General features: G+C 34.4%; 1 protein-coding gene across 4 annotated transcripts in view; it reads left to right on the forward strand.

Moving 5' to 3' along the window:
• Positions 1–18,020, forward strand: part of CALCRL (calcitonin receptor like receptor) — a 130,591-nt gene extending 112,571 nt beyond the window's left edge. For all 4 annotated transcript variants that reach the window (XM_043894109.1, XM_043894108.1, XM_043894112.1 and 1 more), the window contains 6 exons: positions 3,435–3,588; positions 5,123–5,183; positions 5,267–5,333; positions 11,024–11,242; positions 11,399–11,440; positions 14,941–18,020. In XM_043894109.1, coding sequence (XP_043750044.1) covers positions 3,435–3,588; positions 5,123–5,183; positions 5,267–5,333; positions 11,024–11,242; positions 11,399–11,440; positions 14,941–15,156 — 759 coding nt within the window. In that variant the 3' untranslated portion in view covers positions 15,157–18,020. The remainder of the gene's footprint in view (positions 1–3,434; positions 3,589–5,122; positions 5,184–5,266; positions 5,334–11,023; positions 11,243–11,398; positions 11,441–14,940) is intronic.
• The last annotated feature ends 1,728 nt before the right edge of the window (positions 18,021–19,748 follow it).

The following is a 19,748-nucleotide window of genomic DNA, read 5'->3' on the forward strand; positions in this document are numbered from 1 at the left end:
AGGCTGACTTAAAAGAGTTAATAAAACCAGGGGAGAAATGACTTATGTGTGTATAATGTTAACTTTTACCAACATAAAATTTTTAAAGTACTCTGAGTAAGTGAACTCTCTCAGTCATATCCGACTTTTTGCGACCCTGTGGACTGTAGCCTAACCAGGCTTCTCTCTCCATGGGATTCTCCACGCAAGAATACTGGAGTGGGTTGCCATTTTCGTCGCCAGGGGAGCTTCCCGACCCAGGGATTGAACCCGGGTCTCCCGTATTGTGGGCAGACGCTTTAACCTCTGAGCCACCAGGGAAGTACTCTACCCAATCCTAATTGCCTCAGCAAGCCATTAGAAAGTGTTCCCTACAATCGCTTTAGAAGCACAGGTTTTATTATAAGTATCAAAAGACATACAAAAGAAGCAGAAATTATCATAACATAAAAACTATATTTTAAAAACATAACCTGACATTTACTTATATAAAGGTATGTATTTTCTGCAAACTCTATGGGCATTTAAGCTATATTTAAATTAAAATATCTGCATAAATGGCAATCATAAATTTGAGTTTTTTAATTGCCTGCTTTTATAATATTTGTTGCATCTATACTACAGTTTTGGATGTAGATTTGTATGCATATGTATATATGCATACATAAAGTAGTTTTTTAAAAATTAAGTTATCTAGTTATTGAAATGAAGGAAGGGAAGGAATTTTCACTCAATGAGTCAATAACCAATCTTCTCATGTGTGTTTTATGTGTGCTTTTAGGGTGACTTCTAAAATTCCCTGCATTGTTTGCAGATGTGCATCTGGATTGCTTAATCTTGTATATGTTCCACTCTAAGGGGATGGGATGGAGAGGGAGGCGGGAGGGGGGATCCGGATGGGGAACACATGTAAATCCATGGCTGATTCATGTCAATGTATGGCAAAGACCATTACAATATTGTAAAGTAATTAGCCTCCAACTAATAAAAATAAATGGAAAAATAAATGAATAAAGCCTTCAGCAAAAAAATAAAAAATAAAATTAAGTCACTGGGTGAGGAAACACTGGAGTATAATTAGCAAAACAAAAAAATTGGCGAATATCCTACCACTTTAGAGTGCATTTCTTCAGAGCCAAGGAGATTCAGAATTTTGTCATAAAGCTTCAGAGAAAGAAACTCTAAATATTATGCTTATATACAAGGATGTTCTATTTAACACCTAAGTTGCAAAATGTAATATAGTTACTTTCAATATATTCTTGGAAAATTTATTATCTATTTATAACACCAATGTTGTCATAAACGGAGAAGGCGATGGCATCCCACTCCAGTACTCTTGCCTGGAGAATCCCATGGACAGAGGAGCCTGGTAGGCTGCAGTCCATGCGAAGAGTCAGACACGACTGAGCGATGCACTTTCACTTTTCACTTTCATGCATTGGAGAAAGAAATGGCAACCCACTCCAGTGTTCTTGCCTGGAGAATCCCAGGGACGGGGGAGCCTGGTGGGCTGCCGTCTATGGGGTCGCACAGAGTCGGACACGACTGAAGCGACTTAGCAGCAGCAGCTGTCATAAAAGTATTTTTCTACAGTACGCTTTTTTATCATAATAGTTTGTAGATTAATTTTTTTAATGAAATCAGGGGTTGGAAGCCCAACTGTATGTTCTGTGGGCTCAGTCGTGTCTGACTTTGTGACCCCATGGACTGTAGCCCACCAATCTCCTCTGTCCATGTGATATCCCAGGCAAGAATACTGGAGTGGGTTGTCTTTTCTTTTTCCAGGGGATATTCCCAACCCGGGGATCGAACCGTGTCTCCTGCATTGGCCAGCAGATATTTTTACCACTGAGTCACTTGGGAATTGTCCCAATTAGATACGTGTATCTAAAAACTATACAAATAAAATTTTATATATGAGGCCTATTATTTCTATATACGTAGTTAAATAACTCAGCTTTATTTTTGAGAGAACATTTAATACAGTGTGTTTGATATCATACATATTGCAGATGTATTTAATAAAAGAACAGTTTTTTAATTATCATCAGTCAGAAGGTATAACATATGATCGAGAAAACAAAATTATGTTCAGGGTGTAGGTTTGATTGATGCTGCATGAATATTAGCAAATCATTTAACTTCTTCAATACTCAGTTTTTTGTCTATAAAATATGTGACTAGTGATATAAAGCATGCCTCACAGAATTACTTTGGGGATTACATAAAATAATACACACAAAAGTATTTTTAAGCCAGTTCAATACACAAATGTTATTACTAGTATTCTATGATAATCTAACATTTATTTTCTAGTGCATCTAATTTCCAGTTTTCCTTTCAGTGAAAAAAACTTGTTCTTCTAAAAACAATGATAATATCCACTAAGTATTTGAGTTCCAGTCTGAAAATTGGGGTTGATGGGAGAAACTGGCTGTGTATTTCTGGGAGAGCTTTAAATTTATTCTTCTTGTTGATGGATTAAACAATAGCTCTTACTCCTCTGTGTTTTCTTTATGCAACATTTAAACCTCTCTTCCTGTCTCTTTAAGATTAAAAAAAAAAAAAATAGAAAGTGAAGACCTCAGGAAAAGAGGAAGGAAAAGCATAACTTTTTCTTCTTTTACCTACATGAAATCCTCAAATCCTGTATAAAAAAAAAAAAAAGAATGGGTTCATTAGATTATTATTTAATAAGCATATGCACTGGTAGCATGCAGGGCTTCCTCAAGTACTTGGCACTTTTCATGAATGCTTTTAAAATTATTAATATAATTATTAAAAGTTTTCCAATAGAATGTAACAATCAAGGAGTTCATGATGACATAGTTAAAATAGACATAAAGTATTCATGGGCAAACTTTTTTACTTGTAATTACACAATAGCTACAATATTAAGAAAATACACATTCACTAAATGTAGTAAATTTGGAATTTGCATATTTCCTGGGAGATGTATCACAAATCTCTGGAGTCAGTGGCTAAATACTTTAAGGAGGAACCATTAGATAGGAGTGAAGACTGGCCTTTACAAATCTGAATCATTAGTGGGAAAAATTTGGTGTAGAGAGAAAACTCTGTGTTTCTGTATAACTAAACTAAACTAGAATATTGCTTTACATATTCATTTATACACAACTAAATATTGGTTGCTTTCTGTGAATCCCTTGGTGGTCCAGTGGTTAGGCCTGTGTTTCCACTGCCGGGGCCCAGATTCCACCCCTGGTCAGGGACCTAAGATCCCCCGAGGTGTGTGACACAGCTAAAAAACAAACACATACACATATGTATGTGTGTACGTATGTGTGTGTGTGTGTGTGTGTGTGTGACGTATATACTGCTCTCTTTTTCCCTCACAGGTGAGTTGTAAAGTGTCCCAGTGTGTGTGTGTGTGTGTGTGTGTGTGTGTGTGTGTGTGACGTATATATTGCTTTCTTTTTTCCCCCGCGCAGGTGAGTTGTAAAGTGTCCCAGTTCATTCATCTTTACCTGATGGGCTGTAACTACTTTTGGATGCTTTGTGAAGGCATTTACCTACACACTCTTGTCGTCGTGGCTGTATTCGCAGAGAAGCAGCACTTGATGTGGTATTATTTTCTTGGCTGGGGTAAGTGCCATTACGCATATCTACTGATTCATCTTTAAAAAAGCTTTTGAAGGATGCAGAGTTTCTTTGTAATAAAAATATGCTTATGATTAATCATTTTTAAAACAATATCAACTGATTAACCTTTGCTTATTGCTGTAAATTAAAATATTTGAAGTACCACTGACTCACTGTTTTCAGTAACTACAGGACAATTAACGATACAGGTATTTTTTTTCTACTTAATACTCCAGTGTATGTTTTGGCTGAATATGTAATGACTAAAACAATAGAATTATAAATTAAAGGATCTAGTCTTTGCAGTATTCTGAATTTCCTTTTTCATCATGTACAAAATGAAGGCATTGGTCTTAGCTAGCTTTGAACTTCCATTCTAAAAATGCTTGTTTAAAAAAAAATGATCATTTTAAGAGTAGAGGATTCAGTAATTGAATTGACAGCCAAAAAAATATTTTTCCACACAATCATCTGACGTCTTATTATTCACAAAACAAAAAATAATACATGTTTAGCATATTTTTAAAATAACTGGAATAAAGAGAAACATAAAATGTTAAAAAGGAATGCAGTAGAACTAGTTTCCAGAAACAAAACTGAAAGTATATTTATATATCTATCCATCTATCTATTTATCCAGTCAGATAATAGAAGTAGAGATATACAGGTACCATAAACACACCATCTTTATTTTTTCACTGAAATAAATTTTATTTCTATTGATTTTTTGATATTATTGATAATAAAAATATCAGATATATGTTTCCCAAGTGAGTGCAATTTTTGCTCAGTTTACTCCATCTGTGTATGTGCTCGATTGTATGCAACTCTTTGCAACCCCATGGGCTGTAGCCCCCAGGCTCCACTGTCCATGGGATTTCCCAGGCAAGAATACTGAAGTGAGTTGTCATTTCCTCCTCCAGGGGATCTTCCCAACCCAGGGTCAAATCCTCATCTCTTGTGTCTCCTTCACTGGCGGGTGGATTCTTTACCACTGCACCACCTGGAAGCCCATGTATTGAGGCTATTAGTATATCCAGGTTACCCTTATAAAAGATATCTTCATTTTATCTTTGAAATATCTGATTTAGAATGCTAAGAGCATGCAAATTTTCTGATATATAAACCATCCCTCTCTTTCTTTTCTTCTTCACATAGTCAGTCTCCACTTCTTCCCACATTCCTACTGATTACAAAATATTGGCCAATTCCATCTTACAGAAAATATGTGGATTCTGAATTTCTTCTAAGCTTCTGAGAATAGGCAGCACATTTATGAACTTAGGCTCTGGAGTCCACTGATTCAAAATGTCTCCTCATATTAGAATAAATATACACACACATACTTGAAAATATAGATACCTAATACTTTACCAAATTTACTGTTCAACTAGACAGATAATACTTACTTGATAAGCATATAATGGCCAGTTATTTTTGCTCCTAGACTATCTCTGAGTTTCAAGTTTCATGATATATTTTAAGAGTTCCATCTATAGAAAAAATTGCCTATTTATTTTCTGTTTGACATTTACAGGATTTCCACTGATTCCTGCTTGTATTCATGCTGTTGCCAGAAGATTATATTACAATGACAAGTAAGATAATCTCTCTTTTTTATTTTAATTGGAAGTAAGTAGAATGAAAATGTTCAACATAATTTCCCTGCTTTTTTCCCTAGCTGCTGGATCAGTTCCGATACGCAACTTCTCTACATTATCCATGGCCCAATTTGTGCTGCTTTATTGGTATGTAATTAAAATGCTTCTTTTTCCATCACTGTTCATAGTGCAACTTTATTTCTTGAAACATCTAGCCTATGGTATCCTTTAGGATTTCAGTGGACTTAGCATACTCAGTGTTTGATTGAAGATGGCTTAATGAAGGTACTGGTTTCTTTGAGGGTTTTTTTAAATAACTGGAGGGCTTATTTGAAGTGTTGGCAAAAAGAGTAAAGGAACTAATTCACAAGGATGGTGAGGTAGCAGGGGCCAACAGTGGGAAGCTATTATCATGGCTAGACTTAAGACGGGAGGACTAAACTGTGTTCCTGGGATTGGGTGAGTGTGAGGAGGGCTGGCCCAATAGGAAGTCTGGCTTTGGGTAGAGGAACACAGTTACTGCCAAAACCACAGCCTTTTTAACAGGGAAAAAGGAGAAAGAAATACTCAAACTTCTCTCTCTGCCCATGCTCTGATCTCCTGGCTCCTCCCATTGGCCAAATGCAGCAAATGTCTGAGGGCAAGAAAGTCTGGTGATGAAGTGGTCCTCAGAGCTGCCTCAGAGCCTCCTGGGTGCCAAGCAGAACAGAGGAGGGCAGAGGAGGGACCTAGTGAGTGGGGTGGCGATCAGGAAAAATTTACACACCTGTGATGGTAAAAAAAACTAATATTCCAATAAAGGAAGACCTTAATTTGGAAAAAAAGACTGCTTAAACTGTTGTTTATTATTATAATGATCAGCACTTAATCCAACTGCATCAATTGGACATTTTTAAGTGTGGTTGCAGGGAAACAAATCAGATTCAGAACTTTTATTACATCGTTCCAATGGGGAAATAAATTAACATGCTTTCTCTCATAGAGCATTAGAAACCAGAACCAAATTACAGTTTCTAAGACTGTAGTTACAGCTGATATTAATTATACATAAAAATTCAAAAATTCAAACCCTTTTTCTCGGGTTCTTTTTTTTTTTTTTTTAGGGAAATAGTCTATTATTTTACTATATTTGCTAGTTACAGTTTAGTATGTGGTTATGTTAGAATACTATTCATGCCATTCTCAAGTGTATCATTGTTGAGTTATTTTCAGAAGTATCGCAGTTAAGAGGATAAATTCTAGAAGCTAATTGCCTGGGTGTGAATTCTTCTTCTACCTCTTACTTGCAGTGTGACTTTATGCAATGAAACTAACCACTCTAGTCCTCAAAGTTCTTAACTTGCAAAATATAGGATGCAATAACAGACTTTTAATTTTTTAACAAGTAATTAAATGAGTTAATACATTCAAAGTGCTTAGCCGGGCATATGTAAAGCACAGAAAGAGTGTAAAATTTCTGGTTTGTGCTTGGCTACGAGATGTCCAGTTCAAAAAAATCAACACCTAGAATTTATTACATATCATGGAAATTTTACTGTAGACTCTAGGAACATTTCAGAGGCAGACCCCCTCTCCCTACGTGCTACCTGCATGTACCAGGAACATGTGTGACAGACTGTTCAAGCCATATCCTGAGAAATCCTAGATTTGTATTCTTGGGAAGAACCAGCATTGAAACCTAGTCCTACCATTGCTGGTTGTGTATCTCAGGGCAAGTTTTGTTTTGTTTTGAGCATTTCTGCGCCTTTGTTTTTCATCTATAACTGTAGAAAAATAAGAATAAATACTTCACAGGGTATTGTAAGGATTAAAGGAGAGGTATCTTGTAAAGCAGTGCCTAGAATATAGTAACCTCTCAAGAACAGTTTTTAAAAGATTTTCACTTGTAATTTCTACATGATACCATGATTCGGTTTTGAGAAAAATGCAAAGAAATCATGATTCTTTAGGGGGGTCATCCAGAACCTTACAGAGAAAATACAAGGTAAAATTTTATTATAAGTAATCTGACTCTAGAAGGGGTATGAAATTCAAAATTCTAAATTAGAAGGTTAAGGAAATAATAAATGCACTTAACAAGCGAGAAATGTAACAGCAATTAGCACAGTTAGAGAGCGTGGTGCAATTAGGATAAAATATTACATAGGAATATAGCCCATCTAGCTGCTCAGTAAGAAAGGAAGTGAAAATCCACATTATGTACACAACCATTTTTCTATTTTTTTCTGGCCTGACAAAAAGGAACCCTTTTTTTTCTGCCAGGATAAAATGTTCTGCCTTTGTTTCAGCTCTAGGTCTTGTCACTGGGCAATTCTAAGATCGTGGGAGGTGCTCTAGTGATTGTTTATATGGTCACATGTTTTTTGCACAATTTTTATAAATAAAATATTTCAACCACAATCAGTTTCTTTCCACTCAGACTTCCTCTGCCAAAATTCCTGTTGAGCAGAGTGGTAATAGAGTGGCTACAGCACTTTTGAGACCTTGCTAAGGGGAAATTAAGAGAGGATACATTTAATTTGTGTTTAGTGAGAAATGTTTAGCTCACTTTGGTGCATAGGTAAGTGATTGCTGGCTAATCTAGTAGGGGAGTACGTTCAGGAATCCTGCTGCCACTGGGATCAGGCTTCCTGCTGTGACCCGAGGTGGTATCATGGTGTGAAAAATGTCCCATTGTACCTACCACCTATGTGAACTTTATGGGTGTTGGAGTTAATATGTTTCTTCTTTTTTACTTACTTAGTTTTTCTTTAAGATAGATGAGATTCAGATGTAATTCATCTGAACTTCACAATTCTTGCTCTATTTGTATTTAAAACAAGTGGAAGTATTTGCAGAAAATCAGGAGGACATTCTCATTTCTAGTTTCACATTTTAATTCAGACTTGCATTTTGGAGAAGCACTTTGCATTTAGAAATTTTCTTATAATGGGCATCTAAATTGCAATATTTATACTGATTTTTATCACTGTGATTTTTGCATATTAGGATTATAAAATATTCTCAATTTATAAACAGATAAAATTGCATTATACCTCTTCTTCTATGGGTTGGTAGTAATTTCCACTTAGTCAAAACTTTTAAAATAACAGTGAATGCCCTGGGAGGGAATACAGTAGGATAGGTGGAATAGCAGCTGATGTGTTGATTCATCACATTTCATTTTTACACCTGTTGAAGTGGCTTATGTGGCTTTTGTCTTTAGCAGAGACATTCCTATGTCTGTAACCATGTTTCTTTTCATAGATGTGTTTCCATCAGGACTATAGTTAGCTGTTTATTTTTGAAGCATATGCTCCATTGAATTCTCTAAAAGAATAGTAGTGGAATATTTTTATGCCCAGTTATTTTCATAATACATGCATCAAATCAGCAAATGTATGTTATTTGTCCATTGCTTTCTATATTAGGTGAAATATTATCATTTGTTTTCCAATTAATAAAAGCATGTAGATATAAATTGCATATTAGTATGCAGTTTGAAAACTTTAGATTATTAAACAAAGCACAGATGCTAAAAGTCAGGGTGAGAAAAAAGGAAAGAGAACAGCATATTAGAAATAGAGCCCTAAGCGGCGTTTCTGGGGCGAATATCTGTACCTCTATGGAAGGCATAAGGAATGGGCATAGAGGAAATAGACAAAATAACAGATATTGACATGGGTGAAGATAAGAAAGAAAGTATAATTCAGCCAAGGAGTGAGAGAGAGAGAAATATATTTCAGTAGAACTCTGCTCATTTCATGAACACTGTATTTTTGAAGTTTTATGTCTCCCTTTCAAACGGAACATTTTCTCTTGGGGAGAGTTGTTAATTCATAGGACCTTAAAATCACAGAAAGTAATTAACAGAAGGTTCTGTTGGGTGTCAACATTTTTTTAACCCTAGGATTATCTAGGTTGCATATCAACTAGTTTAAGTATGTGATCCAGCCTCTTCATAAGGATGAAGAAGATTATAGTATTATAATAGGGAGTTGGGATGATTTTTGTTACACACACATACACACAAATAACACAGGAAGGATAAACTAAAAGATGAAAATGGCTATTATGATATAATACATATTTGGATGGGCTTCCCAGGTGACGCTAGGGGTAAAGAACCCACCTACCAATGCAGGAGACATGAGACACAGTTTTGATCCCTGGGTCAGGAAGATCATCTAGAGGAAGACATGGCAACCATTCCATTAGTCTTCCCTGGAAAATTCCATGAACCAAGGAGCCTGGTGGGCTACAGTCCATGGGGTCGAAAAGAGTTAGACAAGACTAAAGCAACTTAGCACACACACATATTTGGAAGGTACCTCGTATGGACACTAATACAGAGTAGAAACTTAAAATAATTAGCCTTTTTTACAAACAATTGTTTCCTTTCTTTGGGATAAAAAATATTCAAAGTTTTGGTTTTCTTAATCATAGCAGGATTTTAAAATATTGCATAAGAAAAAAAACTAAGCAAAACAATCAGATGTTACCCAACTGAATGTGGTCCACAATAACACCACTATAATTTTATTTTTTAAGATATAAGTCCATTAAAAGGATGTACTTTTTAAATTAATAAATCACAATTCCAATATCTAAAGGAAACAAAAAAAGTATGTCAAAGATATTAATATCTGCACCCCATGTTCATAGCAGTATTATCTACAATAGCTAAGACATGGAAGCAACCTAAGAAGGATACACACACGCACACACACACATTACTATTTAACCACAAAATATGAGGAAATCCTGACACTTGAGACAACATGAATGAGACTTGAGGTCATTACACCAAGCGAAATAAGTTAGACAGAGAAAGATAGATACTGTATGATCTCACTTATATGTGGAATCTAAACAAATAGACAAGCTCATAGAAAAAAAGAGATCATATTTGCAGTTGCCCTTAGGAATTGGGGATGGAGGAATTAGATGAAGATGGTCAAAAGGCACATACTTCCAGGTATAAGATAAAGGAGAACAAGGAATGTAATGTACAACATGATGATTATTGTTATCACCACTGTATGATATATATGTAAGTTGCTGAGAATAAATTGTAAGAGTTCTCAGCATAAGGAAATTTATAATATATATATATATATACATATATATACACACACACACACACACATACTTTTTTGGTATCTGTATGAGATGGTTGACATTAGCTTAATGTATTGTGGTTATCATGTCACAATATATGTGAGATTAAATCACTATGCTATGCAACCTAAACTTCAGTTCAGTTCAGTTCAGTCACTCAGTAGTGCCCGACTTTTCGCTACCCCATGAATCGCAGCACGCCAGGCCTCCCTGTCCATCACCAACTCCCGGAGTTTACTCAAACTCATGCCCATCGAGTCGGTGATGCCATCCAGCCATCTCATCCTCTGTCTTCCCCCTCTCCTTTGGCCCCCAATCCCTCCCAGCATCAGGGTCTTTTCCAATGAGTCAACTCTTCGCATGAGGTGGCCAAAGTATTGGAGTTTCAGCCTCAGCATCAGTCCTTCCAATGAACACCCAGGACTGATCTCCTTTAGGATGGACTGGTTAGATCTCCTTGCAGTCCAAGGGACTCTCAAGAGTCTTCTCCAACACCACAGTTCAAAAGCATCAATTTTTCAGCTCTCAGCTTTTTAGTGTCAATTATGTGTCAGTAAAGCTGGAGAAAATAAAATAAAAATTCAACAGCAGAAACAAAAATTAATACTTAAGCAAGTATTCTCAACAGAACATATTCTTGTGTACTGAAAATATTCTAAGATTTATAAAAGCAATGATTCTTCAGTAAATATTCTTAATATGAAATAATTTCCATGTGCCATTTTATTTTCTTTTAGGTGAATCTCTTTTTCCTATTAAATATTGTACGTGTTCTTATCACCAAGTTAAAAGTCACTCACCAAGCAGAATCCAATCTCTACATGAAAGCTGTGAGGGCTACGCTTATCCTGGTGCCATTACTTGGGATTGAATTCGTGCTGATTCCATGGAGACCTGAAGGAAAAATTGCGGAGGAGATATACGATTACATCATAAACATCCTCATGCACTATCAGGTATGGTGTTCTTGCATCAGGAAGACACCTTGTGATGTTTGGATGTAAATTTACATATAGCTTTGAATTCATTTTTAACTACCTATACAGCAAATTGATTACCAAAAAATGTATCTTTTCCATTTGGAATCAGATAATTCTATTTTTCTTTTACAGGGTCTCTTGGTATCCACAATTTTCTGCTTCTTTAATGGAGAGGTATGGTGACTGATTTTGTTCCTTTTATCATTTTGTGTTTGTAATCCATTTTTTTCCTTTAAAAAAGAGAAAGAATTATAAATTCCCTAGGAATAAGTATTTCAAATTCCATTTCTGTCAGAAAAAAAGACCCATAGAGGCTCTTTAAATACATGCAATTCTTTTTCCCAAAAGTTCAGGTCAAATTAGAGTTGAGGCTAGGGCAAATTCAGACTCACTTTAAAATATTCTGTCAATGACTTTTATTCATCTAGTCTTTCAACTTAACTTTTGAACTAATCCTACCAATTCTGGACTTGGTCCTAGGCATGGTGTTAGACAGTCCTTATCTTCATCGACCATACACTCTAATGGGAAATAAAATTGCCTCATTTTTATTTTCTCTCTTCCTCTGTTGGCCTTGTCCACAATGTGGTCTTTGGAAACATTTTTATGTCGAATAAAAAAGATTTCTAAAAATGTAAACCCAGTTATACACGGAAGAGCAGCGTCAGATCAGGAAACATGATAGCGTCCTCTAATGCATAACATGGCCATGTGTTCTCAGATGTTTCAGGACTTTTATCCAAGGCTTTCCTAATTGGAAAGTTTCAGGCATTTTAGAAATTGGTACCACATTTCTTATGCATGTGAATAGAACTATAGCTCAGTGGTTTGGGCTATATTGCTTTAGTTCTTTGTATGTTTATAATCTACTTGACAGTGTTAACCTGTTGGAGGCTTTAGGCAAAATTTAACAAAGTTTAGAAATTCAGACAGCAAATGATAAGACTTACACATTTGTAACTGTGAAACTTAGCACAAAGCTTCAGACTGGCAATACATGGAACCAGTTAACATAACTTTATAAGAATCATTTCTATGCAGCTAATCGATGTCAGAAATCATGTACATGTCGTGAAAAACTATAAAAGATTTTTCTCTTGTTTATGTGATATTTTACTTTCTCTTAGCACATAAAATTTCATATTTTATTTCTTAATTTTAAAATATAGACTTTATTATACATGTATATTTATTTATAATGGCATATAGAAGTATCAAACATATTTAAGTGGTCTCTTCATGACTCTTCTGCTGTGTAGAGGACAAGAGTGACTTTTTCTGAAGTGAGAAGTAGAGACAGAGAATGCAATTAGGAAGAATAGATGCATTGTTTGTTTTGATAATAAAATTCAAATAGTATTTATTGTGTAACTATAAATTTATTATTACATAAACTGAATTAGACAATCCAATTTCTGCCTATATAGGATTTTATAATTAAATATAGATAAGAAAGCTACAATATGACATAAAGCATGTATGAACTAAGAAAGATATGCCTTTGTATCTGCAGGAACAGATTTTATTTTTATAAAGGACATTTTTTTAAATGCACACGTCATAATCATTAGTAAAATATTTAGTGATGGAAGGCAGTGTAGAATAAAGGCACTGACAAAACATTGCATTTAAACCCAAAGATGCCACTTTGTTCCTGGCTGTAATGTCATGGGAAATACTCTGAACCCCAAGGAGGCCCAGTGTGTACTTCTAGTCAAAGGATATAAAAGCAAGTTCCTTACACAAATCTCAGAGGGATTAATGTAAACTAGGAATATAAAGCTTTTAGCACCATGCGCCAACCTCAGTAGATAGTACATTAAAGATTCCTTATTAGGTTTGTCAAATCACTCATTTATAAAAATATATGTATGAAGGGGTACATTACTCATATCAGAATCAAATCTCAAATTGACCTTTATATTTAGAAAGAGTGCTCAGGGAATATTTACACTAATGCCTAACACCCTTATTACACTTTATCCATGTAAGCAATAGAGACACAGGCCTTGATATTTTGCCATGTCCTAAAATTGAGAAAATTTTGGCATTAAAAAATTATAATAATATAAAATCTTTGAGCCAAGTTGTTACCAAATCCTTTAGCTCCCCACAACATCTCCAATATCTGTCCCCCTTTCTTCATCTCTAGATATAATCCCTGTTTGTGTATGATTCATTTCTCATCTTAAGACATACTATAACCCTTCTTTTTCTGTCTTTGCCTCTAGTTTTTCCCATTCTCATAACACAAAGACATGCTGTCAAATTCATTTTGTGTGGTTCCAACTATGTCATATACTTCTTAAAATCATTTGCTTAGGCTTAATTTCCTTTTTGCTTTCCACATTAGGTCAAACAGCTTGTCTTTGTCTTAATATCTCTGTTTACTTTTTTATTCTCACATTTTGTTTTTATTTCTCAGCCAAAATATTCTTATTTGCATTTCTCACTAGTTAAATAACTGTGGCTTGACAAGTCCCCAGGTTGTTTCATCTCAAGTCCACTCAAAAAAAATGTGTACCATTAGCATAAACTAGGGACTCTGGTCATTGGAAGGGCCCTCATCAGACATGGAAATGTACAGATGTTGGAGTTGGAGGTGTGTTTGAATATTCTCATTTATACTTACTGACTCAATATAAAGAAAATCATCTGTGTCTTATGTTAAATTAACACCAAAGATTATATGGGCTTTCCAAGTGGCGCTAGTAGAAAAAAACACGTCTGCCAATGCAGGAGACATAAGAGATGCAAGTTCGATCCCTGTGTCTGGGAAGATCCCCTGGAGGAGGGCATGGCAACCCACTCCAGAATTCTTGCTTGGAGAATTCCATGGACAGAGGATCCTGGAGGGCTATGGTCCGTATAGTCACAAAGAGCCAGACACAACTGAAGCGACTTAGCACACACGCCCAAAGTCACTGTATGTGGCCTACCTAGTTCTGATCTCTAGCACCAAACAGAAGAAAGAGTAATTAAACTTCAAATTTAGAAGAGAGGGATCTAAATACAAAAAGAGTGGAGTGATGACATAGCTAATTTTTTTTTTTTCCACAGTGCTCATCCCATTTGTAATTTTCTGTTCAACATGTTCTTTCCTCTGGGTGGAAAGCCACGGGAGGAATAAAAACTCTGTTCTTTTTTTTTTTTTCCCCAGAATGTAGCTTAATATCTGTCATATGGTAATCACTTAGTAAAAGTGAGTGCTACTGATGTTGATGATGATAATTTATTATATTTCCCTGTATCCCTAACTTATTTTTCTTTTATCTCTTTTCTTGTCACCAATTATCTCATTCTTTTAATAAAATGTTGATACAGCACTAAATACTGCTCATGCCAGTTTGTGAGAATGCGGATTAATTACTTAACAGCTAGACATTCATGTGCATTTATGCTTCAAAGAGAAAGCATAGAAAGTAAAATATGAATTTTTCTGTAGTCTGTACTAAAGAGCGAAGTAATTACAATCATTTCCTAATATAAAGATGGTTTACTCAATTTCATATTTAAATAAGAAAAGAAAGCAATATTATTTACCCATTAATATCAGTGATTTTTTTAAAAGAAAAGCTTCCATATATAATTAATTTAATTGTACTATCAGACATATTATCTTCATCTCATTTAATTAACTGCTCTTGACCTTTCTGTTTCTTTCTGTTTTATAGGTTCAAGCAATTCTGAGAAGAAACTGGAATCAATATAAAATCCAATTTGGAAACAACTTTTCCCACTCAGATACTCTCCGTAGTGCATCTTACACAGTTTCAACAATCAGTGATGGTACAGGTTACAGTCATGACTGTCTCAGTGAACACTTAAACGGAAAAAGCATCCACGATACTGAAAACGTGGTCATAAAACCGGAAAAGCTATACGACTGATAATAGAGGGTGTATTGCTGAACTATTTTTTGCCACTCCTAACTCAAGGACTTCGATCCATGACTTTACAGCCACAAGACTTCAGTATTAGATGAATTATTTGAAGGTGACAAAGAAAACCCTCATGAATTCAGTAGTGTATTGAGAAATGTTTCACACTAGCTCCATGGGGGGAAATTGTTTTGATCTAGGATTTTTGCCAGTTTTTATGTTGTAAATACTCCCACCATGACTGATTTCCAGCTATCAACTTAGCATCACTGCATGTGGAACTGGGTAAAAATGAGCACATTCTATTCCTGTAGGTTGGTTTGAGCCACCTCCAGCACACTACTGCATGAATCCACAAATAGTTATAAAAGTTCATAGACACAGTGGCCACAATTCCACCCCTGTTACCTAAAGAGGCCTTGTGAAGGCTTATAGATTTTGAGGGAAAATGACCTTTCACTTGTTTTTAAAATCTTTTTCCCAAGTTCATTGGTGCAGTTGATTTTTTTACCCAGAAAATGTTCTAGCTCTTTTGTTTTTATTTTTTTAAATGGACCCGATAATTAATTATTCCTTTTTGCTTACTGTCTTCTCCCCAGGAAAAATATTGAGCAGAATTGCAGTTGGCTACTTATTTGCTGATTCATCACAGTTATACCCTTTGTCATATGCATTTTTGAGACTTGATGAATAGTATATATGACATGCAATCCTGCTTTGGTATCATTAGGGAGACATCTTGGTTGATACTACAAAACATGTTGTCAATTACTTTCTTATCTTACTACACAAATGGGAAGGAATTCATGTCCACGTACCTGTAAATAGAAACCTTACCCCTTCCATTTCTACTATATGGACAAATTAGCAATTATTTTACATGAAGGAAATCAATGAAGGATTTATTATTTCCTCAAAAGTTTGTAAAAAATTGTGAAAACAAGCTTGTAAATACTCTGTCATTCTATTTTATAGCCTCAAATATATACAATCTACATAATTTTTAAAACAAATGCTTAATGTAACAAAGTGTGCATGCTAATATCTGATACTGTCTCTGGGCTAGTTTTATAATAAAATAGAATCTGGAATTCTATATTTGTTAAATATTTTAAAGACAACCAGATGTCAGCATCAGAAGTTTGAGAACTAGGTTTGAGAAATATCTATGATAAGATATAAAATATTTATTTAAAAATCCCTCAAGGCCATTGTTTTATTGAATATATTTGCTTTGGTGATTCAAATCTTAATAATAAGTATGTTTGACATATTTTTCCTTTTATTCTGACGATGAATTTTCATTCTAATCCAGAAAATTTAAATGACTTCTGTAACAAATGCCTGTCTGTTACTCTTTTGGTTTTTAATCCCATTAAAAATATTAGTTTTCTGACTTACTATAAGATGATATATAGTTTTGGAAATACTCCAGGCTATTTTTTAAAAGTAGACAAATATATCATATACAATGTTTTAATATTTTAATAGAGCTAGTATATATGATGATACAATACAGTGAAAGACCTGAATGTAACAGTGGGTAAGAATTTTTGTTGGAACATTTATGGAATAATGAAATTAAGATGGAAGAAATCTTCACTAATGAATTAGAGTGATATTTAAATGGGATTCATTTTCCCTAATGTTATTTTCCACTGAAATTTCTGAAATTCATAAGTCAATTCTGGCAGGAGAATTCATTATTTTTCTTTTTTTTTTGTGGTGTGTCAATCTGCTTAAAATAGATTAGACTAATGACTTAGTCATCATAGGTTTTTTCTTAAGCTGTAAATAAATGGTAAGTTCAGAAGGCCTCTGAAATTGTGCAGGAAAATCATCTAAATTAATAAGAATTAACTTATTAAAAGGTCTGATCAATAGATTTACGATGTACCTATACACATGTAAAAGCTGTATTGTTAGTCTCAGGTTTATGGATTTCAAAACAAGTTGTCATAAAAAGGAATGCAGTCTGTTCTGGACTTTCTAATGCTAAATTATATAATTCCTTTAAATAAACTTACTTTTAGCTCTTTATTATTCAAAGACACAGATTCAAATCCTTTGCTGGCACTGTTCATATGTTTCAGCATTCTACCAGACAAACTATCAAGTCTCAATCATAAATGACAATAGAAAATGTCAAACTATCAGCAAGCATCATATTAAAAATACATTGTAACTTTCAAGTATTTTTATTGTGCTTTTATCATATTCAGTTTAGATCAGATTTCCTTTTTGGCCAGGATTTATCTATTGTACCACCTTTAGGCGTAGACAGTCATGATTAATGAGTGTTAGTTTTGTACCCATATATTTTTGGAAGTAATATTTTTAAATATTAGACTTCTCTAAAGCTGAAGTACTAATAATTAAGATCTCCTTTGTATATTATTCATGAAGAAAAAGTAAAACATATAATTTTTAAAAACAAACGGCTTTGGTATCTAAAAGCTTACTGGGGAATTTCTAACTTTTAAAATGTAAATCTGCTACTTTTCTGCAAGAACTTGCAAAAGTCATTTTAATTTTTTAAAAATTCTAGTCTGTCATTTTTTTAAATTCTAAATTTATTTAGTGCATTTACTCATAGACTATGCATTCTGGCATTTAGTGTTTGTTCTAATGTAATCCAATGTACATAGAAGTAGTGGTAGCTGTAATGCTGTATTTATTGCTTGATAACTTTTTTACAATGTGAATTTATTTTAATTTTTACTTGGTTTTAATATGCTAATAAAAATGATCATTTCTTTTATTTCTAAAACATACCCAAGATACTCTGTTCAATTAACTCATGTTATGCCTACTTAATGTATATCTCTATATTTTGACTGCATGAAAATATTAAAGTTATGAGCTAAAGTTGATTTTCACTCATGTTTACTGGAGTGCTGAATAATCTAAATTATAATGATCTTTAATTCTTTATAGCAACCAGTGGAACACTTAAAATTGATGAGTATATCTCAATTACCCTCTTTGAGGTCTTCCAGAATCCTATAAATCATTCTATAAAGCAATTTGTTTTGTAAGCTACAAATTCTAAATAAATTACAATGTATGCAAATTCCTTCTTAGACTGAAAGAAAGGAAAAGATGCCCAGGGAAAAGAAAATGCAGACATTTGTCTCCTTTCTCCATTATGCTCCATTGTAATAGTTTTGTATTGAATAATAGAAAGGAAAAGAACTATTTAAGTATACAGTTCACTCATTTCAAGTTGTTTTTTGTGTATTATATTAGTGTTGTCACCACAGTCAATTTTAGTACATTTTCATGACCTCAGAAGTTAACCACCTAACCTTTGCTATCACCTCTATCATCCCATCGCTGCTGTCACCCGAGGCCTAAGAACACTAACCTATTTTCTTTCTCAGTAGACTTCCCTATTCTGAGCTTTCATATGAATGGAATCATATGGAATATGGTGTTTTGTGACTGACTTCTTTCACCTGTAATATTTTCAGGGTTCATCATGTTTTAAGTTGTCTCATCATTACATTCCTTTCATTACCTGAATTATTAAATTGTATGGATTTACCAAATTTTGTTTATCCATCTGTCTGTTGATGGACATTTGTGTTGTTCAGATCTTTTGGCTATTATAAATAATGCTATTATAAATATTTGTGTAAACTTTACTTGGTTATATTTCCAGAAGTAAAAATGTTGGGTCATGTGTTAAATGTGTCTGAGGTCTATCAGACTGCTTTCCAAATCAACTGGATCATTTCACATTCCCATTGGCAATGTTTGAGGTTTCCTCTTTCTCCACATACTTCCCAATACTTATTATTATGTGTCTTTTGTACTTTATTCATCCTAAAGGGTGTGAAATGGTATCCTGTGATTTTAATTTGCATTTATTTGATGGCTAATGATGTTGAACACTGTTTCATATTTTTATTGGATTTGTATATTTTGGGGGGAGAAACATCTATTCAAACACTTTGTCCATTTTAAATTGGAATTTTGTCTTTTTATTATTGAATTGAAAGAGTTCTTCATGTATTCCAGATACAGGTCCATATCAGATATACAATTTGCAAACCTTTTCTCTCATTCTGTGGGTCATATTGTCACTTTTTTAATGGTGCTCTTCATAGCACCGAAGTCTATAATCTTGATGAAGTACAGTTTATTGCTTATTTTGGTTCTTCGGCTTTCGTTGTCTTATCTAAAAATCCTTTGCCAAATTGAAGATCATTAAGATCTACTTAGTTTCTTCAAACGGATTTAGTTTCTGCTCTTATGTTTAGGTCTTTGGTCCATTTTGAGTTAATTTTTGTATACCATGTGAGTTGTTGTTCAGTCGCTAAGTCGTGTCTGACTCTATGTGACCCCATGGACTGCACCATGCCAGGCTCCTCTGTCCTCTGCTATCTCCCAGATTTTGCTCAAATTCATGTCTATTGAGTCCATGATGCTATCTAACCATCTCATCCTCTGTCACCCCCTTCCCCTCCTGACCTCAATCTTTCCCAGCATCAGGGTCTTTTCCAAGGAGTCTGCTCTTTCCATCAGGTGGCCAAAGTATTGGGGCTTCAGATATCAGTCCTTCAATGAATAGTCAAGATTGATTTCCTTTAGGATTT

Source organism: Cervus elaphus, chromosome 33, assembly GCF_910594005.1.
Source record: "Cervus elaphus chromosome 33, mCerEla1.1, whole genome shotgun sequence".
Taxonomy (NCBI): domain Eukaryota; kingdom Metazoa; phylum Chordata; class Mammalia; order Artiodactyla; family Cervidae; genus Cervus; species Cervus elaphus.